The 25,344-nt window shown below is 48.6% G+C and overlaps 1 protein-coding gene across 1 annotated transcript in view; it reads left to right on the top strand.

Moving 5' to 3' along the window:
- Positions 1 to 25,344, top strand: part of LOC138505132 (uncharacterized) — a 398,539-nt gene that overhangs the window by 21,447 nt on the left and 351,748 nt on the right. The window contains exons 4-5 of the mRNA XM_069625423.1: positions 21,994 to 22,139; positions 24,629 to 24,724. Of these exons, the coding sequence (XP_069481524.1) occupies positions 21,994 to 22,139; positions 24,629 to 24,724 (242 nt within the window). The remainder of the gene's footprint in view (positions 1 to 21,993; positions 22,140 to 24,628; positions 24,725 to 25,344) is intronic.

The following is a 25,344-nucleotide window of genomic DNA, read 5'->3' as shown; positions in this document are numbered from 1 at the left end:
AGGAAGATACATTTGAGTTGCAGGGACCTGTAACCCCAATTAGAGAGGAATTTTCCTCTGAAGAACGCAGGTTGAAGGATCTTCATGATTCCTTACATGAGGCAAGTGGGTTAGACACTTCCCCTGAGGTGGAGTTTGCTAGGCCAGACCCGGGGGAGCATGCTGAAACCCCCTATAGAGCCTTAATGGCCAGGATCACAGAGTTTATGGGGTGGTCTGCACCTTCACAATCTTTCCAACAAGATGACCTCACGGATATTCTTGATAAAGGCCCACAGGAGGATCCTGTGGTGCCTTTCCATAAAGCTCTTCAGAGGAAGATTATGACGAACTGGGAAACCCCAGATGTCGTCCCGGCAGTAAATAAAAGACTTTCTACAAAATACAGGGTATCCTCTACAGACCCGGAGTTTTTGTCAAAACACCCATCCCCAGAAAGTCTGGTGGTACAGGCAGCATCTTCTACCGATGTCAAGACGGCTTATCCTACCGTCCCACAGGACATGGACGATAAAAAATATGATGCTATGGCAAAGAAAGTTTTTTCGGCATGTAGCATGGCGTTAAAATCTGTGACTGCTACTTGCACCCTTGCTAGATTCAGCCATACACTTTGGGAGTGTGCTTCTACAGCGGCTAACTGCATCCCGGAGGGAGAAGAAAGGGAGGCGTTCCTGAATATCATACAGGACGGTAAAGACGCTATGTGCAAATCCCTCCAGACGGGCATTGATTCGGCTGACAGTATCAGCAGAGCAATAGCGGCAAGTACAACAACCAGGAGATTTGCTTGGTTGAGAAAGTCTGGTTTTGCCCCAGATGTGCAAGCCAGGCTCTTGAACATGCCATTCGATGGCTCTTCTTTGTTTGGGAAAAAGGCGGATGACAGTTTAGAAAAACTGCAAACTTCAAAAGCAGCAGCAAAATCCCTAGGCGCTGCAATCCGTCAGACACCTTTTCGTCCCACAGGAACCTCTGCGAGAGGCAAGTCCTTTCGCTTCTACTCCGCATTCGGAAGAGGTAGAGGACGACCGGCTCAAAGGGGACAAAGAAGAACTACCCGAGGTGGATGGGGTAGATATTCAAAGGCCGCAGCAACAGTAGGTGCCTCTTTACCATCGGCATCTGCATCAGCCGCCCCAAAACCACTCTGAGGACTTCCCTCACAGGACACCTGTAGGAGGCAGGTTGACTCAACATCTGGCGGAATGGCAGGCTATCACGTCAGATGCTTGGGCATTGGAAACAGTTGCCCAAGGTTACTGCCTGCCTCTCCTACGCATACCTCAGAGTCATCCACCGGGGATCAGCTCTCAGAAAGCTCCAGATCCGCTCCTCTTGCAGGAAATTTTGGACCTGCTAGAGAAAGGTGCCATAGAACCGGTACCTGTAGCGGAGAGGAACAAGGGCTGGTACTCCCCTTACTTTCTCATTCCAAAGAAAGACGGAGGACTGAGACCCATCTTGGACTTGCGAGAATCGAACAAATTCCTCAGAAAAGACAAATTCAAGATGGTCACTCTTTCTCAGATCCTCCAGGCCCTTCAGTTCCAGGACTGGTTGGTATCTCTGGACTTTCAGGACGCTTATTTCCATGTGCCTATCCATCTCAAACACAGGAAATACCTGAGGTTCGCAATTGGCAACTCTCACTATCAATTTCGAGTGCTGCCATTTGGGCTGACCTCCGCCCCAAGGGTCTTCACCAAGTTAATGTCGGTAGTGGCGGCAAGTCTAAGGAGGGAAGGGATTCATGTCTACCCCTACCTGGACGATTGGTTGATCAGGGCTGTCTCTTCGGAACAAGCTCAGATCCAACTAAATCACGTGTGCCACTCCCTTCACAGACTGCAATGGTATCATTTGTGACTTCTTTAAATTGAGGGAGAAGCCCAGAGACTCCAGTTCATAGGAGCGATCCTGGACACTTCCCTGGGAAAAGCGTCGCCACCAGAGGTGAGGGCTCAAGATATTCTACAGATGGTTACCAAGTTTCAAAATGCCCAACGTCTCCCAGCCTTTGACTTTTTGAGGTTGCTAGGCCTCAAGGCATCCTGCATTTTCCTAGTGCCAGAGGCTCGCCTGAGAATGAGATCCCTCCAGTGGGCACTGAGGACTCAGTGGTCACAATTCTCAGGGAGAATGACAGATCTTCTTCAGGTTCCCGACAGGGTGGCTCGAGACCTTCAGTGGTGGGCCTGTCAGGAGAACATACTGAAAGGAGAACATTTTTGGCAACCCTGGCCGGAGATAACAGTAGTCACGGATGCCTCACTCACGGGGTGGAGAGCCCACGCCAACGACTTGACCATCAGCGGTCGTTGGTCTCCATCGGAGTCCAGACTACATATCAACCTGTTAGAGCTGAGAGCCATCAAACTTGCGCTGAAGGCGTTCCTGCCAGCTGTACAAGGGGAAAACGTCCTGATAATGACGGACAACACAGTGGCCATGCATTACCTCAACAAAAGAGGAGGCGTAGGATCACTACCCCTGTGCAGAGAGGCGATGCAGCTCTGGTTTTGGGCAATCCAAGAAGGAATCTCTCTACCGGCAGTTTACCTAGCCGGAGAGAAGAACTTGACAGCGGACGCTCTGAGCAGGCAGAGCACAGTCTCCCACGAGTGGGAACTAGCTCAGGAAGTCCTTCAAGAGATCTTTGCCCTTTGGGGAACCCCTCAGGTGGATCTGTTCGCCACCAGCGTCAACAGGAAATGCGATCTGTTCTGCTCAAGGGAATTTCCCCCGAGAGGAGCTCTGGGAGACGCGTTCATAGTGGACTGGGAGTTTCCGCTTCTGTACGCGTTCCCACCGGTCCCTGTCATTCCTCAAATGATCAGGAGGTTGAGAAGATTCCGGAGAACCATGATCCTAATTGCCCCGGATTGGGCCAGGAGAACGTGGTACCCGGACCTTCTAGACTTGTCCATCTGCCCTCCAATTCGACTTCCACTCAGAGAGAACCTACTCTCACAGAAGGGAGGTCAGGTTCTCCATCCAGACATCAAAACCCTCAACCTTCACGCTTGGCTTCTGAAAGGTTGAGGTACAAGGATTGGTACCTCCCTGATGATGTTATGGAGGTGTTGCTTTCGGCAAGGAGGCCAGCAACAAAGTCTTTATACCGCTGCCGTTGGAACAGATTTTGCAGCTGGTGTAGAGAACAGAATATCGACCCTTTTTCATGTGGTACACCAATGGTTTTGTCCTTCCTTCTATATTTGGCGAATTCAGGCCTTCAAGTTGGCACCATTAAGGGCTATCTCGCAGCGCTATCCATCTTTAAGCACACTGCGGAAGAACCATCCTATTTCAAATTACCCTTGGTAATACAGTTTCTAAAGGGGTTAACCAATGTTTATCCCCCAAGACCATTCCAAGTTCCCCTATGGGATTTAAACTTAGTACTAACTTTCCTGATGGGCACACCTTTCGAACCACTCCATTCTTGTTCGTTAAGATTCCTTACCCTTAAAACTGTTTTATTAATAGCACTTACATCTGCTAGAAGGGTGAGCGAATTACAAGCTCTTTCTTGTAAACCCCCTCACACAATATTTCACAAAGACAAAGTTGTCCTGCAAGTGAAGCCTAATTTCCTCCCAAAGGTGGTTTCTGAATTCCATATCACTCAGAAGATTACCCTACCATCTTTCTATCCTCCTCCTCACCCGGGGAAAGAGGAAGAGAGGTTACACAGGCTAGACCCTAGAAGGGCTTTAAGTTTTTACATCAGTAGACTAGCCAGGATAAGACAGGCAGACCAGCTGTTTGTAGGTCACGCAGGTCACAAGCTGGGGTTACCAATAACTAAGCAGACCATTTCCAGATGGATCATTCTAGCCATTCTGGAATGTTATAACCTGGCAGGGAAAGAGCCCCCTCAAAACCTTAGGGCTCATTCGACCAGAGGTATTGCAGCTTCATCGGCCCTCAAAAGAGGCGTGCCGGTTAAAGACATCTGTGCGGCCGCTACATGGTCGTCTGTCCATACCTTTACACGTTTTTACAATTTGGATTCCTCCTCCAGTCAAGAGACTAGGTTTGGAAGGGCTGTACTGCATTCTATTCATCAATAGAAGACAGCGTGAAGTCAGTACTCCCTCCTCCAATAATAGAATACTGCTATGGGAGCCTATCTAAGATGAGGAATACGTCAGAGGACACAATCCCTTTGAAGAACAAGTTACTTCTTACCTTGTAACGTTCTTTCGACGGGATGTTCCTCCGACGTATTCCTCATCGGCCCTCCCATCCATCCCCGCAGTTCTACTTCCTGTGTTGTTGCAGCTTACGCTCCTTCAGGGTGATTAGTCTAGTCCAGAAAGTATTATTATGGGCTACAAAACGGAACTGAGCAACGGACGCTGCGCGCAGCCTTTATAGGCAGGATGACGTCGGCGTCGATACGGCGGCTGTCGAGGGACATCGACTCGGAGGACGTCGACGCGCAGCGCCCTCTAGAGAAAAAAAATTCCGAGGCCAGCAGAGCTGGAAGGAGATATCTAAGATGAGGAATACGTCGGAGGAACATCCCGTCGAAAGAACGTTACAAGGTAAGAAGTAACTTGTTCATCTGACACAACCAGCCGCACCCAGCGCCTGGTAAATTGCATGTGCACCCCATTTTCAGTTCCAAGCACTGGGATTCCAGTTCTTTTCTGCTTCGAGTTGTTTTCTCCTTTACATTGTACCCTCAGGTTTGAGAAACGAGTTTAGTCTGGGATACCAAAAACAATCTGTCTTTCAGTATAGTTTGTTCCGATTTTCTAACCTTAGGGTTTACAACCTTAGATCTCATATTAGGTAAAGAGATATTAAAATGACAATAAGCCATAATCTCTTTAGGTAAGTGATAGAATCTCCCTGTCATAGGAAAAATACTGTGTCTCATCCCACAGAATCTCCCCACCACCCTGGGCCTTGTCTTCTCCCAAGTGATCCTCCCGCAGTACACCACCCCCAGGGTTGGGATCAGGAAGCATCTGCCTTCCCCTGGCCACCTGGGAGGAGACTTTAGGCAGGGTTTCAGTGAGGGATTGATAGGATTCTTCACATACCCTTCCATTAAAGACCTGACCTTCTGGTCCAGGTTCTTTTTCATCTCCTACTTCTGCCTTTGCCTCATTCTTAGTAATTCACCAGCTTCCCAATCCCAGACTGGCTCATCAGGAAAGAATTCTTCATGAGACCAAGAATGGTAAGGGCAATATGAAGATGGAAAGTTTACATTTTGATGTCATTTTTCAAAGTTTGGGAAATCAGTACCAATAATGATTTCTTCTAGTAACCCTGGAATACCTGCAACTTTCATTCTGATGACATTTCCTTGAATCCCAATAGTAACAGGTGTTCAATAATAGACTTCTTCAACTCCATGAACACAAATATCTCTAATAGGTCAATTTTTCTTAAGAATTTTGGATGATATTAAATTGGGTCTTATAGGTGTTTGTCGGCAATCAGAATCAATCAAGGCCTGGACTGGAATACCATTAACCAAAGCATTATCATGTGCCTTGAATATTTCTCCTCCTAAGAACAAGTTATTTAGAGTTTCTATGGGATGATATTCTTCCTGCGCTTCCTCTAATTCCCCTTATTCCTCATCCCTCATAACATACCCAATGTCTATAGTTTCTTCTTTTCTATTAGAGGGACAATGACGTGCCAAATGTCCTGCCATTCTGCATGAAAAACATAATATTGCTGATGGTTTGTGGCCTCTAGTTTCTTCTACCCTAGTGTTTTCTTTTCCTTTCAGCCCAGATATTTTTGTAGGTCACTCTCAATTTCTCTAGGAGGTGGTTTAAAACAATTCCCTTGGGGTTTGGGCTTCTGTGTTCTATGAAGAGATGAATGTACGATTTTAGGTTCTCTGCTTATCTCTTCGTCGTTATTTAAACTTCGAACATGTTTGCTAGCTTCTAAAAGGTTTTGGGCTGTTTCAACAACTAGAGACAGGTTGGGTTTGGTAACTTGTTAAATATTTTTTGTAGGAAAGGAGGTACAGAATTAATTCATTGTTCTATAGTTAGAGTTTCTAATACATCTTCTAAAGTCTTCATTCCCAGCCATAAGGATAAGGTTTTTTGGACCCTGGCAGCTAATTCTATACGAGTTTCATCAGGATTTAATTTGATGCGGTATAGCTTTTGTTTGTAAAAAGTGCCATTTGACCCACTTTCTTTAACAATCCCTCTTTTACCTCAGAAAAATGGGTAGTACTTTCTGGCTTAGGAAGATGGTAAGAATTTTGAATTTTACCCTTGAGAAGGGTAGCCAAATAACAGGTTTTCAATTCTAGGCTCCAATTTAATTGGTGGCCTAACCTTTCAAAGTTGAGGAAAAATAATCCCTGGTTGTCTGCTTCCTTATATGGTTGTAATACTCCCTGTGGGATCACAGGTCTCTGTGAAGAGACTATAATTCTCTCTAGTCCCACCTGGAACCTAACTTCAGCTTGAATCTGATGTTCAGTCAGTTTCATCAGAAAATCATGTAATGTAGACACGATGATAGTTGCAGATAAAACACCTTCTGCGGAACTACCTTAGGGGTCTTAATAGGGGGGGTAACATACTTGTCACTAGCCTCTGAACACCTTCTTCGGACCTACCTTCAGGGTCTTCATAGGGGGGGTAACATACTTGTCACTAGCCTCTGATCTTATATCTACCTCAATAGGTTCTTCAAACTCCACATCTCCGGATATCTCGGGACTCTCGTCCTCACTCATCTCAATATCGTATGTAGTAGTTGGAAGGGAGGGAGAAGTTCTTGTTTTAGGTACTAGGATCAAAGTGATTGAGTTTCTGGTGGAAGATCAATTTTTGGTCTTCAATGGGAAAGGCAGTTTTAGCTACTATTTGCTGTTTAAGTTGAAAAATGGTATCCCTAGATTTGACATGTGCCACAAATTCCTCTCCCTCTGTAGGGTGTTTTATTAATTTCATGCAGAAGTCCTATTACCACACTCCCTGGTGGGCCCCTAGTTTGTATCAAGCTAGTTGCATCTAACTTCTGACTCCATATGTGAGGGGTCAGTAATGCGAAGCAGACAACTGCTTGTAGATTTCTCAAACTATGCCATTTTATTAAAGGAATTATAGAAAGAAACTACCTTGCTTGCCGTACTCTACAGAGGAATTCCCTACCTAGTCCAGAGGTTAAGAGGACATTCTCTAGCATGGGCCAGCTGGCACTCACATTAAACAACAAACATACAAAGGAAATTAGATAGCAACGCAGTATAATAAACAATATCTGAATCCAGCTATGGAGAAAAGGAAACATGCTTTCCGGACAAAGACATGCAGGCACAGATCTTGAGGGCGTTAGGCTTGAGCAAAGATTTGCAAATTACTCCTAACCTTCAATTGAACTGTCATATGGATGTGTTGCAATTTTACAATCCACAGAGAAAGTTCAACAAGTCGTCCCCCAGCCGCTTGCAAACAGTGTCCACAGAGCTAGCAAAAGCAGTACTTCTGCAGATTCTTAAAATGAATCGCATAAAGGGACTGGATCGCTCAATCTGGAAGTATATTTTCCCTGTGTGCTTTTTTTTCCGTGGTTCTTACATCTCCCGGGTGTTGGTTGAGAGGTAGAATCCACCTGAGCCTGAAGACAATTATTCAACTGTTGCTGCACGATATTAGGGAATCTCTCCTGAATAGCCTCTATTGGTTGGTCTTGATTTTTCCGGGTGCACTAACAGCGAGCAATAAGGCAGGCAAAGCACGTTACTGGTCTAGTCCAGCCGAGCTGACACTCACACTAGTCTTATGTCTTTATCCTCAGGGTAGCCCACAGTGTTACTTGTGAGGTGTCGGGGCTTAAGTCTTGCGTCCTTGCGTCGCAGCTGGCAATCAAACGCTCGGCTGGACTAGACCAGTAACGTACGTTGCCTGCCTTATCGCTCGCCGTGATCCAGTCCCTTTATGCGATTCATTTTAAGAATCTGCAGAAGTACTTGCTCATACTGGTAACGGAAATTCTACAAAATAGGCTGGGGTTACAAGATGGTATTAGTACCGAATAGAAGAAATACATATGTCCTGAAGAAGGCCCAAAACATTAATACATATACGAAGTGCCATTAGAGATAGTGTCTAATGTCTTCATAAAGGCCGAAACATGTTGACTATCTAACAAGAATTTCATGTGTTATAAGTCTATATAATTTCATTTCTATTGAACCCTGTATTAATTATAACGATTGTTTTCAACAAAATCAGTAGTTTGATTTTCATTCCTCTCAAATATAAACATCTGTGGTTTGTATGAATCACGTGAGAGTTGTGAACTATAAATTGATGTATTAATGACTCCTTTTTTATAAAAAAAAACTTTTTTGAATACAAACATATAGGCCCTCATTACGACCCTGGCGGAAAGGGGAAAACGATGGCGGAAATGCAATACCGCCATCGAAAAGCGCTCGGTGCGACTATGACCCGTCACCGCAAAGTACGAAGCCATTAGCGACACCGTAGTGAACGCCAACGCTAACTGCACTAAGCACGCGCGCGCGCACCATGCCAAACCGCAAACACCACCATGGTGCAACGGTACGCCAATTCCGACCCTAGCGGACATGTACCTAACGCCATCAGGCATGGCGGAATGGACCATTCCGCCATGGCGAGAAATACGGCATCGTGAACCAACCGTAAATGGCCCACTGAGTGCCTGTACTCCACTCCCTGGCCACATTGCACAACTCCTGGCAGGCGCAATGTACTCACACCATGCAACCAGTGAAATCTACAATTCACCCATGCATGCCAACGTAGAAATGCATGCAGGTGTTCGAAGCGCCCCGTGAGTGGGCATCCATGTACGGCATTTCACCATAGCCGTACTGATGCAGCACAGGCATGTGAAGGTACAAGACATCAAAATGGAAATCAAGAACACATGACACAAAACAACAGTAGTCCCCCATCGCTTGCCACCAGCGCAAGGCAACATCCAAAACAGCATCCTGAGGGGGATTGCACCAGACCTGTACTCTTGCCAGTAAACAAACCAACCATCAGCAGAAGCATGTACCACACAAGTTGGCAGAGTGACTGAGCAGCCAGGCACATCCCAAGAGGGGCCGATGGGAGCTGCAGGGCACAGATGGCATGAATACAGAAGCTATTCCAATGGACATGACCCCAGTCCCCCTCCAACAAACGCACGCAAACACAGGCACCTGTGACCAGCCACATTCTGAACATCCCATCATACCATCAATCGACCTGGCTGACAGGCACCAGTCGGCCAAAAGCCAATCCCCCGCCCCTGAACAGCACATCATGTAAACAGTCACAATGGCAGCCCCTATCCGTGACCACACTGTGCTACGTAGGCAAAAGCGGCCAGTACTGTACCACACAACTCAACTCAGAAGGCGGAACACAATGCAGATCATCTCGCAATACATACCGCCACAAATCGAAAATCGCCACATCACCTGCAAAGAATAACGCAACACGCCAAATATCGGAATACAATTTAAATGCACATCCAAATGACAAAGGCCTCACAGCAATTTGTAAAATAACACCAAAACATCCATCATCACCGAGGGCTGCATCTGCAATAATTGACCAGCTTCCACTTGTGTGACGCCCTGTACCATCATGGCACACAGGGCCAACATCAACGTTCCAAAAGGCAACATGGAAGCGGCAAGAACCGCAGGTCCGTCCCATGAGGCAGGCACTAGTCCAGCTGAAAGGCCGAAATGTTGCACCTAGCCACCAGAACAGCGTAAGGGCATGTGGCCCATTGGCGATCGTCCCATAAGATCGTAATGCTGCTCCACTGATTCACCCGAAGCTGCAGGTGTCGAGAGTAAAAACCATCTGGAGGAGTGGCGTACAGATGGCATCTGCAATAGGGCAGGAGATACCTGTCACCAAAATGAAACACAAATTAACCGATTGCACTACATGACACATGATGCATCACTATCTTCATTCAACACACCAAATCCACACCCATATGCATGCTAGCCCACTCCAAAGGAATATACACACCCCTAAATCAGTATCGATACATAACGAAACCAAACGAGGTTAATACACCATTGGCAACGTCGGTTACTGTGCATGCGTCCGTCAAGATAGAACCCATGACATGGGATTAGTAACGTGCCTAGACACAAGTGTATGAAGGCGCGTCGAGACAGGGAGGATCCGACAAGGGCAGATAGACGTAAGTCCCACTATGGCAGCCTTGCATCACATAGCGCAGGGGAAGGGGATTGAATCAAAAAACACATGTACATGGCAGACCCTAAATGGAATCATCTGTCCATGCATCCATTCATCATTCCCTCATCCCGCAATGAAAACGCATGAACATTCACTCACATAATATGTGAAACTTCCATCGCGTCTGTGCGTAATGCAGTCTGCAAAAACCACTGTGCTCCTGGCCGGATCTGTAGTGTCGTGAAGCTAGATGGACTTGGGAACGTCCTGCCTTATCGTCCACTACGCTATTGCGCATCCCATTCAATTCATGTCATTCATTGCTTGCTCGTTATGGGCCCTGTCCCAAGGACATTCAACAATAGAACGTTACATTTCCAGGCAGACCTGTGGGCGTCTCCTCACCGCTACTTCGCAACCAAAAATCCTGGCCTTCGAATTCCTCACTTGCAACATTACGTCGAAAAGGCTTCTGTGAACGCTTGCATTCACAATTACATCAATGTAGTGCGGCTGTGTGTCATAATGCTAACTGGCTGCAATCACAAATGGGACGCCACGCCCGTCGGTGAAGTACGATACTGTGCTGCATGAGGGTCGGCCATCGATCGAGCCCTACATACCACTGACTCTTCACAGGTATGTAAGCGGCTGCAATCATAGCATGTGTAACAATGGGAGCATAGCATGAAAATCAGTCAAAGTACATCACACTGCCATCGGGATTTGATACATGATTCCAATCCCAAGATGCCATGCGGCCAAATGCAGCCTTACGTGCGGGACGTGCTCGGCCAGAAGGGATTGCATCTGCCACAGATTCATTCAATCAGCACAGGTGGAGGCCATACAGGCCGACAGCACATATATAGCAGACCCAAACCCCTCCCACAACCACTCCCACTCCAAAATGCTACCGGCAGGACTAGCGATGTTGGGCCTGGGGCACCAGATAGCACTGCAAGTGCTACAACTACAAGAAGACGACGAACAACAACAGGTACAACAACCGGGCGCACAGGGGAGACGGAGGAGAAGGAGGAGGAGGAGGGCAAGGCAGGGTCAGCAAGGCCCACAAGCACTGCCACTACCACCACGCAGGCGGCCCGCAATCCCACGCCTCCGAGCTGATCCGTTCAACCTCACTGCTGAGCAGATCCACACCCTCTACCGTTTGGACCGGGACACCATAATCGCCATTGTGGACATGACACATGCTGACCTCGTGAGCATGATAGATAGCCCAACCGCCATCCCACCCCTACTGAAGGTGGTGTCTGTACTCCACTTCCTGGCCACAGGCACCTACCAGCACACAGTGGGACAGTTGCATGGCATTTCACAGCCACTGTTCTCACGGACACTCTCCCAAGTGCACGATGCCCTCCTGAAGCACGCCGACGACCACATCACACTACCACGCACGTACCAGGAGATTACCAACGCAAAGGTGGGATTCCATGCACTTGGCGGCATCCCGGGTTGCATTGGTGCCATCGACTGCACCCATGTTGAATTGGTTGTCCCACATGCCATGGAGGTCCAGTACCGCAACCGGAAACAATTTCATTCAATCAATGTGCAAATGGTGTGTGACTCCAACAAGATCTTTACGCATTGTTGTGCCAGATTTCCAGGATCTACCCATGATTCTATGGTCCTGAGGAACACAAGAATACCACGCTACATGGAGCGACACGCAGGGCACAGATCCTGGCTACTCGGTGAGTCTCATTCCATGCATGACATCGTGGCCCATTTGATGCGTCAATGACCTTGCAGGAGGGGGGGGGGGCTACTTAGCACTATCATTCCACTGACACCCTTTATTCGTCCCATACAGGTGATGCCGGGTATCCACTGAAGAGATGGCTCCTTACACCAATCCGGAACCCACAGAACCAGCATGAGGAGGACTACAACCATGCCCACTCACGTAGCCGTGTGGTCATTGAACAGGCATTCGGCCTACTGAAGGCTCGTTTCCGCAGCCTCAGCAGGTCTGGCGGGGCACTCATGTACAGCCATGAGAGGGTTTCTAAGATGGTCATGGCATGTGTCATGCTGCACAACATGTGCATACGTAGGAATGTGCCCATGCCCCCTGACGCTGTACTGCATGCACCTGAAGATGATGATGATGAGGGTGGGGATGTGGAGGCACCCCAGGGAGTCCATGAGGCACAGGATGCACGTGCAATCCGACAGAGCATCATAGATGCATGCTTCTAGCAACCACGCATGGTGCCTATTACACGGAAAGGGGACCTGTGGCACTGTGTGTGTGTAGTACAGGCACATAGTGGACTGTACGCCTATGAAGGCCTCGTACGCAAATATCAATGTCCACACATGTCATTGGATGATAATGAAGTGCTGTATTGTTAATGTGATTTGATTCATACACCCTATGGACCCGCCACCCAGTGAAGCCCAACACACCCCCTCCACCCTACTTCCTCCCCCCCCAACACCAGTGTCCAGATATGCATGCTGCCCGTGGGTAGACGCTATTGCAAGCCCCCTCTACGGGTATCAGGGGCACCCCTGCCCGTGGAGCGCAGGTTCCTGCCAGATCTGCGTTGGGGGCTGCCCTGGACGGAACTTGCCACGGATGACGTCTCTGCCTGCTCGCGTCCATGCATGTCTCTGAGGGTTTGTGAGAGCTCCGAGAGCACACGGCGCACAGCAGCAAGTTCAGCACAAACGTCTTTGGACGTCGCATGCAGTTCCCCCCTCAGGCTCTCGGTGCTTTTCTCCATTTGTGCTCTCAGGCTCTCGGTGCTTCTCTCCATTTGTGCTCTCAGGCTCTCGGTGCTTCTCTCCATTTCTCCCCTGAGGCTCTCACTACTTTTCTCTATTTGTGCCCTGAGTGTCTCGGTGGATGTTTCCATGGCTGCCCTGGAACCCCCGCATTCATTTGCATGGTCCTTGAGTAGCGTGGACGCTTCCTGCTGTTGCTCGATCAGCAGGTCGAGGGACTGTTGCCTCTGCTGGGCCATGGACATTTGCGGTGGTGTGACAGGGGGGCTGCTCAACACATGTTGCCTTGGCACAGGACTTGTGGGGGTTGGCCAGTCGTCGTCTTCAGGGTGCCCCTGCGTGGTTTCGTCATGGTGTAGGGGATGGAACATGCAGGGGGATTGGGAAAGGTCATGGATGGTACCTACGTCGCCAGCACTGTTTTCCGTGTCGGAGCATGCTGGCATGACAGCTGTGTCACCTATGGTGCTGCTACCACCAGAGGCAGTGCCATCAGATACGTTCTTTGGGGGGACCTGTGGTGCTGGGGTTGTGGACTTGCTGGCTGCTGGGGTGCCTGTTGCAGTCCCCTCCAGTGTGCTGGCACTTGATTCCTGCTGCTGCCGTGTCTTGATCCTTGCACCTGAGGTGGAGGCTCTTGGGACGTTGGTCCTGGCCCTCTTTGCAGGCGTGCTGGTAGGGGTGTCCTGCAGCTCGTCGTTGGTATCGGACCCTGTGGTGGAGTAAAGAGGGGCGAGCGTTAGTTATGGGTCTGTCGGATTTGGAATGGCAACGTATCAAATGCATTGGGGTGGTACATGAGGCTGATATGGGACTGGGCCTTGGAGGTGGTCTCATTTTCGTGTGGATTGAGGATGCATTCATTTGGCTGCCTGCAGTTAGGGGGTGCATGCTGCACATGTAGGGGTTGTTTATGGCATCTTGATTAATTTGTTTATTCATTCTGACTTTTAGAGGGCGCTGTCAGGGCAAAGTATGTATTGCACTATGGGGTCACATGGTACTGCACATGTTCGTGGTTTGTGGATTTCGCATTGTTTCTCTTGGCAAACCTACCTGATTCTCCGGATGTCGGCACTCCTTTCTCCATCCCTCCGACTCCCTCTATGCTCTCCATTCCTATGGTGGAGGCGCAGATCTCCTCCCAGGGGGTCAACTTGATGGGCGACTCTGATCCCCCCCCGGTAGCTGTGGCGATGTTCCTGTTCGCAGAAAGTATGCTGCGTACGCGGATCCGCAGGTCGTCCCACCGCTTGCGACATTGCTGTGGCGTGCGGGGTGTTGTCCCCACCGCACTTACGCGCTGTGCCACAAGGGCCCATATGGCCTTCTTGTTGGCAAGGGCCGTCCTGGTCATTTGACTGGAGAAGACGACGGCGGCATTTTCCTGCAGGGTCTCGGTCAGCACGGTCAGTTCCTCTCGGGAGAAGTGGACCTGCCGCTTGCGATCACACGCTTTCTTGGCTACCTTTCCCATATTTATTTTTTTAACTGGGGTTGCTAACGGGTTGGGATGTGTGTCAGGGTCGGATTTTTAATGGTTGTGTTGGGATTCGGATTTTATAGTTGTGCGGCGTGCTGTTTCCCGTTCCGGCCACATGCTTTTACTTCCGTTTCCGTATATTTACGGTGCCCGTAATTTGCGGTGCCCGCTCATTACGGTGCCCGCTCATTACGGTGACCGCTAAGATGGGTGGCGGTATTGCACCTGGTGCAGCGTACGGCGGCGGTAAGGGCCGTTTTGGGGTCATTTCCGCCATCGCAGCCTTTCGGATTCCGCCATGGCGTAATGCTCGTGCCCGATGGGTCGTAATTAGCCGCACTTTGCTCCTTCGTGCAATGGCGGAAACGCTATTTACGCTGTTGCGGTCCGGTCAGTCAATTTCCGCAAGGGTCGTAATGAGGGCCATAATGTTGAATTTTTTTTTATGGATTGTGTCTGGTTCTAAATGTATGTTTAGTCTGGTGATGTCATTTCATTTGTGTGACACATCCAAGAAAATGGGATGTTGATCTATAAGCACAACAAATCCATTCCGTCCAAGTATAGAGAGGGGTAATCTTTTTCTCACCCCTTATTTTTGTTGTTACCCACTCCCGCTCTTGAGAAATTGATCCCCCACACAAGAAATTGGGAGTGTACCTTTATATAAGACATCCTCTCATAGGACAACACAGGTTCAGATACCTTAAAACTTAAATAGAACTCAGAGACCTGAGGGGTGGCTCGGCCTAGTCCACCCTCTCCCATTCAACTACCCTATGTTAGCTCATTCCCTCACCAAAGCAGATGGTGTGTAGAGCTCTAGTAGAGAGTTTTCATTTGCAAACAGATGTGTCTTTAGTACTTTTTAAAAACGAAATCCCAAAGAGTATTCCTCTCTAGTGTTAGGTTCCTTTGAATTCAGTATACCTTTATAAATCATTTGCATAAATATGAACATTCATAGGCTGAGTAGTGTGGGCTCGCTTTGCTCTTCTTACCAGATCCCTACCTAAATAATAAATCACAGACCAATTATGTTTATGGAAAAGTTCTAGGCCGTAGGCATTTTATTTTCTTACAGAAAATACAAAACAACAAAAATCAATATACTGCCATATGCTTTTGGGCACCTTGTGTCCAGTCCCGAAGTTGCCCAAGGCTCCTCCTGAGTTCTTCTTACCCCTGGGCCTTCGTTCCTGGGCACATGCCGCTAATGACATGCTTTGGACCGTGTACCGAAAGAGTACTCGGCGTGCCCACTTCTGCCTGCTCCTTTTTTTTGGACCGTGTACCGAAAGAGTACTCGGCGTTCCGGCTCCTGCCTGCTCCCTTCTTCTTCCGTTATTCTTGTAGGGTGGGTTGGGTGGCAAACGTTTTTCCTTCCCCTTATCCAGGCACTAAGAGCCTACTCGAGAGAGGTGAGCTCTTTACCTGGTTTGTGCCGCCTCTCCTTTTCCTGGCTTACTTATACACCCCAGGCCTTTTGTTCCTTCTTGGGGGCCGGGTTTCCCCCCTGCTGTTATATTTCGCACCTTCCCCAGGTGCTGTTTCCTGCCCTTTCCTGGGCTTTTGTTTCTTGTGGCGCCGTTCGGACGCCCCTCCCTACTGCTTTCGCCCGTTTCCCCCCACCCCGTGACCTCCCAGGCCCTCCATCGTCCCGCATTTCATGCGGCCCGGGGCCTGGGGCATAGGCTGAGTAGTGTGGGCTCGCTTTGCTCTTCTTACCAGATCCCTACCTAAATAATAAATCACAGACCAATTATGTTTATGGAAAAGTTGTAGGCCGTAGGCATTTTATTTTCTTACAGAAAATACAAAGCAACAAAAATCAATCTACTGCCATATGCTTTTGGGCACCTTGTGTCCAGTCCTGAAGTTGCCCAAGGCTCCTCCTGAGTCCTTGTTACCCCTGGGCCTTCGTTCCTGGTCACATGCCGCCACACCTGAGCGGGTGTTATTCTCGCCCGTTCAGGTCCCCCCCAAAAGCACCCTACCTACAACCCCGTTCCTGGAGTGCCCTAAAAATGTTGTCGGAGAAACCCCCCATCCCCTTCCTTGATAGGTGTACCCCATCCTGGTGAAACATGTCCGGATTTTTCCGGTGTAGTCCCTGCATTATGAAGTGTAGCCCTGAGCTCTTGCAATACTTTTCTACTGATTTATTTAGTTTCTTTCTGGCTATTTCGATTGCGTGCCTCCTCTGTGCCCCATACCAGACCCTTCTTGGTATTATTTCTGACATGAAAATCTCGGTTTTCCACCAACTGTGGGCTATTCTATGCAGCAACTCGCAAATGTTCCTCTGTAATTTACCCCTATTTGTGCTCACCAGGTCATTCCCTCCAAGGTGTATAACCAGGTACTCAGGGGGGTCCCTGAAACCTATCAGGTCCGACAGCCTGTCGTGAATGTCTTCCCAGTGCATCCCCGGGAGGCCCCACCAGGATGTAATTGTGTTTTTGAAATGTAGCCTTGCTTCACTTCTTCCAGCCACCTGCCTGCCAGGTCACGAAAGAGTGCCCCACTACCCATGCCGATTTGTAGGGTCCAGCCTCTATGGAAACGGGGGAGAAAAGCGTTTATATCAGTTCCTCCCTTATGTATTTTTTAAAACATTGCGACTTCCATCCCCCAATTCTTTTCACTCCCTTTGCTCCCAGGCCCCCCACCCATGCAGAGGTTGCCGCCCCTATCCTGAATGAGTGTGTTCCAAATTCGGCTGGATCCCATCCTGCTTTTGCCACCGCCTGTTTTAATACCGCCTGAAACTGGTACCTGCTGAGTGTGCTGCCGTCCCTATGTATTAATAGCTGCCCATCGACCTCTGGTCGGAGATCTAGGAATTCTTGAGTGATGCATCTGGGACAGTGGTCCTTCTCTCTGATGCAATTGAGGTCTATTGCTCTCCCCTTCCCCGTTTGGTCTGTTTTAGATTTCTTTAGCATCATAGACATTCCCTTGTTTCCCATTCTAATGTCTTTCCTTGCCAGGCCGTCTCCTGCCACCGTATTACTGGCCACCAGTTCCCCTACCCTGAAAGCCCTGTAATATGCCAGCGCAAATGCTGCCCTAAACAGCACGGTTTCGTACGTGCTGCTGCATGTATCTCGTAACACTTTCAACAGAATTATCAACTTCCCAAAGTTCACCAGCCTTCTGTTATCTGGTTTCTTCCCCTCTAATTTAGCCCATCCTCTCATAGCATATTTTATTCTAGCGCTGTTGGTTGGGTCCGGTATGTCTGCCACTTTTGTGGTATATGCCACCGCCGCTAGGTGCGCTGTCGCCCAGCTTTTCTTTTTCCCTTTGGCAAATGCCCCTTCGAGAAATTCACACATTTTTTCGGTTGAAATTTTTTCCACCTCTTGCGCACCTGTTTCCACCAACACATCTTTTACATGCTTTTCGTACTGCTTACCCGTTTTGTACGTTAGGGCGTTCCTGGTCAGTTTGTCAATGACCCGTTCCTTTCTCCGTGCTTCTCCCACTTCTTTAGAGTCGACCTTGTAGCCAACCGTGCTTTCCTTTCCAGTGCCTCCAACGGGACCCATGCCTTCCGCGGCGATGGGCGTTCTTTCCTTGTCGGCGTCCGGTCTCAGCTCCCTGAATCTCTCCCACTGAAAGCGAGAGATTGCATCAGCCACCACATTTGCTTCCCCGGCGATGTGCCTTGCCCTTATGCATGTATTAATTTTTAGGCTTTCCAGAGTGATTGCCCGCATTAATTCCAACACTATTATGCATGACACTTCCTTTATTTTACACGTGCACCACCGCCATGTTATCCGACCATACTGCCAACTCCTTGTTTCCTAGCTCTTCCCCCCATGCGCATAACGCGACCCATATTGGGAAGAGCTCCAGCAGCATTATGTTTTTTGTCCATTCCACCACCTGCAATGTTTTTGGCCACTTGCCTGCACACCACTGTCTCCCCAGTATTGCGCCAAACCCAAAGCCACCTGCTGCATCGGTGAACAACGCCCTTTTCCCTTCCTCATTTACAGGTGAGCGCCATATCACCGACCCATTGAAGTACTTCAGAAATTCTGCCCACACTTTCAGATCTCTCTTGATTCCTCCCCCTAGCCTGACTCTGTGGTGCCCCATTGTAGCCCTTCTTGTTTTTAGCTCAATGCTTCTCTGGAACACCCTCCCCTGTGGTATGACTCTTCCTGCGAAGTTCAGCTTTCCTGCCAGCGCTTGCAATTCTCTCACTGTCACTTTGTTTCTTCCTTGTAGTTCCTTTATTGTCTTCAGCAGATCCGTCACCTTGTCATCCGGAATCCGGCACACTCCCATGCTTGAGTCAATTTCTATTCCTAGGAATTGGATACTCTGCGTTGGGCCCATAGTTTTCTCCCCCGCCAGTGGAAAACCCCACTCGCTCGTTATCTCCACAAATTTATCCAGGGTTGCCTTGCATAGCTTTGAACCTTTGGGCCCTACGAATAAACAGTCGTCCAGGTAATGTACCATCATGGCCTCCCTCATCTCTTCTGTGACTGCCCACTGCAAAAATGAACTTACCCTCTCAAAATATGCACATGAGATGGCGCACCCCATAGAGAGACATTTGTCGATGAAGTATTCCCCCTCCCAATGCATACACAACCATCTTTGAGATCTGATTTGATGTCTGCTTTCGCCATCCATGCCCCTTTTCCTGCTTTCCTGACCAGTTCTACTGCCTCCTTGAAGTCTGAATATGATACTGTTGCATCGCTCTGGGCAATGCCGTCGTTCACCGAGGCCCCCGGGGGGGTAGGATAGGTGGTGTATCAGCCTATATTCCCCTTCATCCTTTTTCAGCACCAGCCCCAGTGGAGAGCATATAAATTCTTCAAATGGTAAGGCTGTAAAGGGGCACTCCACCCTAGCCAGTTCTACCTCTTTTTCGGATTTTACTGGTCACTATATCTCTGTTCTCGGTTGCAGACTTCAGGTATCTAGGAATGTCCTGCGCTCCCTGCCCGGTAAACGGGATGTTAAAACCTTCTCTAAAGCCTTGCCTGATCTCATCTGCTGTTTTTTGGTCTGGGTATTTCTGGAGCCACACTTCCATCCTCTCAATTTTTACTGACGTGGCCCCCTTCCCGTCCCAGCTCTTATTTTCGCGTCTCATCGCTTCTGCCACTTGGAGCTGCGGCCCATGTGAATTTGGAGCTGCTGTGGTCACCCTTACATCTCTCGCACTTGTGGCTGAACTTGCACTTCAATCCCCAGCTACAGGGTACTCCCTTCTCAAAATATCGACGTTGTCCTGGTTCTGCCCGTGTTGTCCCCGTGCTCCCACTGCCCCCCCTGCATTGTTGGGGGCAGGCTGCTCTGCCACCCTCTCTCTGACCCATAGTTCCTGCTCCGAACATTTTGGTCTCTATTTCTGTCATAGCTGTATTCATATCTTCTGTTATTGTATCTATAATCAGCTTTGTAATCATTCTGCCAATACTGCCTTCTCTGCTGCCCTCCTGCGCTTCGCTCCTTGGAATCCTATTTCTCCTTCAGCACATTAAATATGTAGAGATTAAAATTCTCCTCATCCCATCCCATATCCGGAAAGCAGTCCATCTCCTTTCTGAACTCGTGATCGTACTCCAGCCATGCGTCTCCCCCAAGTGCCGTGTGTACCTTCAGCACCCTCTGCTGATACGCAACTAATGCTACCCCGTCTTCTGGTAATTTCTGTAATATAATTGTAGACATTATGGTGAAGGCCGCCATCCAGTTGTCAAAATTCCTTACTACTGGCCCCTTTTTCAGTAAGCTTTTCTCGTCCTCCTTAATGTCATCTAGTGCCACATTCATCCCCCTCTTTTGACAATCTAACAATGTGAAAATATCAATCAATTCCTTCCTCCATATTTTCTCCTTTACTTTGTCATTTATATAGAAAGCCATTGCCTTCATTGACCTGCCCTGTGCATCTTTACCCATGGTTGGTCTGCCATATTTCGTCATGAGTGGTCCCCCAACTTCCGCCGCTGCCACTGGTGGTACTGCCCCCGGTGGTGGGTCCCCTGCCACTGGTGTCCCTGTTGGCACCACCGGTTGTGGGTTGGGTCCTTGCGGTGCTCCCCCTGTGTTTGGCACTACTGGTGCACCTTGTGGCGCTGGGACTATTGGTGCCCCTTGTGGCACCGGGACTATTGGTGCCCCTTGTGGTGCCGGGACCGGGGTTTCCCTGGGTTCTGCCCCTACCCCCCCGCCCCTCTCTGTTTCTCCTTGCTCACCACTCCTCTCCATTTTACCCAAGCCCTTAAATGATCCCTTTCTTCGTCATCACTGCTTTCTTCAGTTGAAGAATTCCCCTGCTGCTCCTCCCTGGATCCCTTGTCACGTCTGCTCTTCTTGCCATTGGTTCTGGGAGACTTACCCGAAACCGTGATGCAATTTTTTAACATTTTTATGATTTTATTCCCCACATCATTATTCACAGTACTTTTGTTTTTATCTTTTCTTTTCTTCCTCTTGGTAGGTGCCTCCGTCTGTTCCAACGATCTCTTCGACTCCTCTCTCCCCCTCTTCTGTCCTTCTGTCCTTGCGGTACCTCGTCTTCTCCTTCGCTGCTGCTAGGCTCTATGAACAGCAAGGGTGACATTGCCTTCACCCTTTCTTCCTTCTGCATTATCTCCAGCACCCATTGTGCCCCATATTCTTTCTCCGCCTTCCTTGCCCATTCTGAGAATTCTTGAGCCCTTTTTGCTCTTCCTTCCGCCATCCTTCTCGTCGGAATTCTGTCAGCCACGCCTTCCTGCTCCTGCACACCGTGCGTCCTCCGCTTCTCCTGGTCTTCTACTACCGATCTTTCTCGCCTGTCCACGGCGAAAGTGCTCTGTTCACTTGCTGCTGGTACTTCTGCGTCGCTCCTGTTCCGGCACGGCTGGGCGAACTCGTAGCCACTGCGCTTAGACCGACTTAAGAGGATGTGGAAAATGCGTGAGCCCGCAAGAGCAAACGTTTTTCCTTCCCCTTATCCAGACACTAAGAGCCTACCCGAGAGAGGTGAGCTCTTTACCTGGTTTGTGCCGCCTCTCCTTTTCCTGGCTTACTTATACACCCCCTGCCTTTTGTTCCTTTCTGGGGGCCGGGTTTCCCCCCTGGCCCCTTGCTGTTATATTTCACACCTTCCCCAGGTGCTGTTTCCTGCCCTTTCCTGGGCTTTTGTTTCTTGTGGTGCCGTTTGGACGCCCCTCCCTACTGCTTTCGCGCTGTTTCCCCCCACCCCGCGCCTTAACTCCCAGGCCCTCCATCGTCCTGCATTTCATGCGGCCCGGGGCCTGGGGCATTTTTGGAACACCTAAGTATTGAAGTTGCATTCTTAAAATTTTAATTTGTAATGCAACCTTTGCCCAGAAAAAAGTACGAAAAGGCATTCTAATGATAACACCTTCTTAATATTGTCCTAAAATGGCCGTGTGACTTTCCGGGGCATTCCGTTGATTCTGTTTAGAATCTAGTCTGTGGCAAAAAGCACAGTCCATTTCTGATTTATTTTCAGCCTCACTCGGATTGTAATTATTTTTTTTGCAGGCAGTTCGGCAAGCCCAGGCGTATCTCAGGACCCACAAGGAATGCCTTCAGTCACAGAACAACAATCTGAACCGTCTGTTCCGGGCAAAGAGAGTCCAGCCCCCTCTGATGTCCCTGCGGTTCCACCAATGGATGGCAGCAGTGAGGTGAGATGGCTGGCCGGTGGCAGCGTGTCCCTTTGTGGCAAGGGCTGTTTAAGTTGGGGAGAGATATGGTGAACGTTTCTTTAAATAGCACCATTGTTTCTGGCCACAGTGCGATTACACACATAACGATTCACACAGAAAAAATGCTCCACCCACCAGGCAGCTCTAGTATTGTTTTGCTATGTGTACAAAAACGCGCACAAACTTGTGTCATTAAAAATGATGGATTCACGTGTTTTCATCGCTGTACTTTTCGCAGCGGCTATTTTCACCCTAGGCGTTTTTGCCGGGTTTCTTTTAATGGGGGATCCCCGCCAAACCCACACCACCTGACACACCATCCCCCAAAAAACCCTACCCCAACACACAACACATATATATTTGTTTTCAAAATCGGCAAAAACGCGCGGGATGAAAGCACCACAATGAAAATAGCTGCGGCGAAAATTGTGGCGATTAAAACACGGTAACCAGAGATAATTACTATGTAATGTGTATGTGTTAATATGGTGACCTTCGCGGTATGTTTTCAGATTTGTGTGTCAACATTTCAAAAGTAGCTGTTAAATTCACCATAATTACTTAGAAAGGCCCTAGCAACTCTTTATAATAATACCCCCAAAATATGTGCAAGCTGTTCTTCACACACGAATCTGTTCTAGTTCCCACTGGATGTGGTAAGCCCACTGCCATCTCACTGGCTCATGCTCCAGTTGTGAGCTGTGGGTAACACGCGCACACGGCAGGGTGTTCTGTGGCATACCCAGCTGCCACTTGGAAAGGCTGTTTTGCATCTCTGGTCCAGTCGATCATGTTGGCAAAGATGTAGAGAGGCCCCAACATTTCATCTTGCAGATTATTGTGTTAGTAGCCCCAACTGTCGAGACCACCATCCTGCTCAGTCACTTGCCTCTGCGAACATCTCTAGTTAAAAAAAAACCTGGAAATGGTAAATTAAGAGCTGGTAAATCGAAATAAAATGGGAAAGAATTGGATACAAGAATGTTGTAAAAAGAATTAGAGAGGATGCAACCAGGATTGGTCTTATTCCAAAGTAAACTCTATTTAGAACGAGGCCAGCTGTATTTCTCCAAAACAGTTCATTCAAAATTGAACGCTGAAAAGCACTCTCCAGCGTTTGGCCAAATCATAGCTTTCAAAAATGTTTACAGAAAATAGTAAAGACAATAGCTCTAGCTTCGCAAATGCTGATGCTAGGATCTTTTATGTAAAGCCCATGCGGGCAAAAGAAACAATTCTATCCTCTTGATCTGGAAAGCCAGGCCTCTTGGCTTTGCCAATGCTTGTTTGAGTCGCACCGTCTCATGATAGTCTGTCTCATAGGGGTGTATCATTTGGGGAACGGAAATTACCATAAATGACCTTGACCGTACATGCAACAGTCGCCATGGATACTTGTAGCATCTCTGCGTATCCATGCTGCTGATATCAGTAGCTGGGTGAAAATGGCTCAATGCAGAAGCAAAAACAATGTCCACGATCACGGGACAGTGTTAACTTTGCCTACAATCATTATTTCGCTTAAATTCTACTCCCGTCATTATGAAATGCATTTCACAGCAACATCCCGACCATTAAACAATCATTATACACCACCCGTATATGAGGTCAGCCACCTGTAAGGGCATATCACTGTGAAATGTAAACAAAAAAAATAAAAGCATGTCCTGTTAGGGGAATGGAAATGCAAGTGTTACAACAGCAGCAGTTTAAAGCACTGCTGTTAAAATGCATGTCAGGGTCAGAAATAACCATGTCAAGCTTTGTGCAGCCCTCTGCGCCTATTCCCAACACGTGTCCACCTTTTGCACATTTCAAAGTGCTTCCCGTTTGTGAATTCGAGTGGGGGGGGGGGTGTAGAGGGGGACGAGAGGTGTAGGGCAGGAACTGGGGCATAAAGGTGTAGGACCCTTTGAAATGACTAGCAAATGAGGTGGAGAACTGTGGCGAGTAACCAGTCATTTACAAGGAAGCATAGGAATGACATCCTTTTAATCTGTCTCTAGTGGCGCTTAGATGCCAGTGCAAGCTAAATCTAATAGTACAGCACTTTACCACTAGAGGCGCCCTTGCATCACTGAGACTACCACTCAGCACCTGACTCCAATATCGAGAACAGTGCCAAGTCCAGGTCTTCAAAGTCATCCCTGTCTACAACGCCTCTACTTGAAACTCGCCCACAAGGCTTTCTCTGACGCTGTATCTGTCACGTTTGAAATTGCACATCACATTACAATCAAAACCGTTGGAATGCCGCAACTTCTGCAGCTTCCAACTCCACTCTCTGGGCAGTCTACTAAAGTCGCTCTCGCATAAATGAAAAAATGCCCCTTTTGAGGGCACGTTTTATAATTTGGATATATGTGATACAAACGAAGGAGAAAAGTGTGAAAAATGTGACTGAATAATCGTGGAATCCAATGATCTTACGCCGCCTCTTTTCATTAATATGTCTCTCTTCCTTTCAGATGTCCACCGAACTTGCAGAACTGAAAAAACAGCACCAACAGACTACCACTAGACTGAAAACCGACTTCCAGGTCTTGGCAGCGCAATGGGAAGAGGTGGGCGTGCATTAGTAGCGATGCGATCCGCCGTGCGGGCGGGCGGGCGGCCTTAGCAGTGCATCTCCTGTGACACATGCACCATACGGGCGGCCTTACCAGTGAATCTACGGCAACGCTTGTCATACAAGAGGACCTACAAATTCAGCTCAAGCAACACATGTGCCATGCAGGCTGTCTCAGCAAAGTATTCCCTGCAACACACTCGCCAAGCAGGAAGTCTTATGCACCTGTTTGACTGAAAGTAAAATGGTCGCATTTTTTTTGTTGCCATATTTTTCCCCGCTATTTCCCCCCAGACAAATAGACGGTCAGAAGGGGTCAGGTATATATAGCAGGGGTGGATTTGAGGGTAGGTGACGGTAGTACGAGGTAGGGCGGGACTGGTGCTTATAAGCGCCTCGGGCTCTTTTGTATATGCTGGAGTCAGCCTCCAGCCTTCACACACGCATACAGCCACACGCACCCATGCATGCAAGGACGACACGCCGGAGACGTGTGATGGCTCCGGTCTCCGGCGCAAACTTCCGGGCACCGCCTTTATTCAACTAACGCGCATGCGCGAGCTCCGTGGCTGCTCGCGCATGCGTACTTCGTGTACGCAGTACACAACATCCCTC

This window comes from Ambystoma mexicanum, chromosome 11 (assembly GCF_040938575.1).
Source record: "Ambystoma mexicanum isolate Mex_15411 chromosome 11, UKY_AmexF1_1, whole genome shotgun sequence".
In the NCBI taxonomy this organism is placed as follows: Eukaryota; Metazoa; Chordata; class Amphibia; order Caudata; family Ambystomatidae; genus Ambystoma; species Ambystoma mexicanum.
This window is presented reverse-complemented; position numbering and strand designations above follow the sequence as displayed.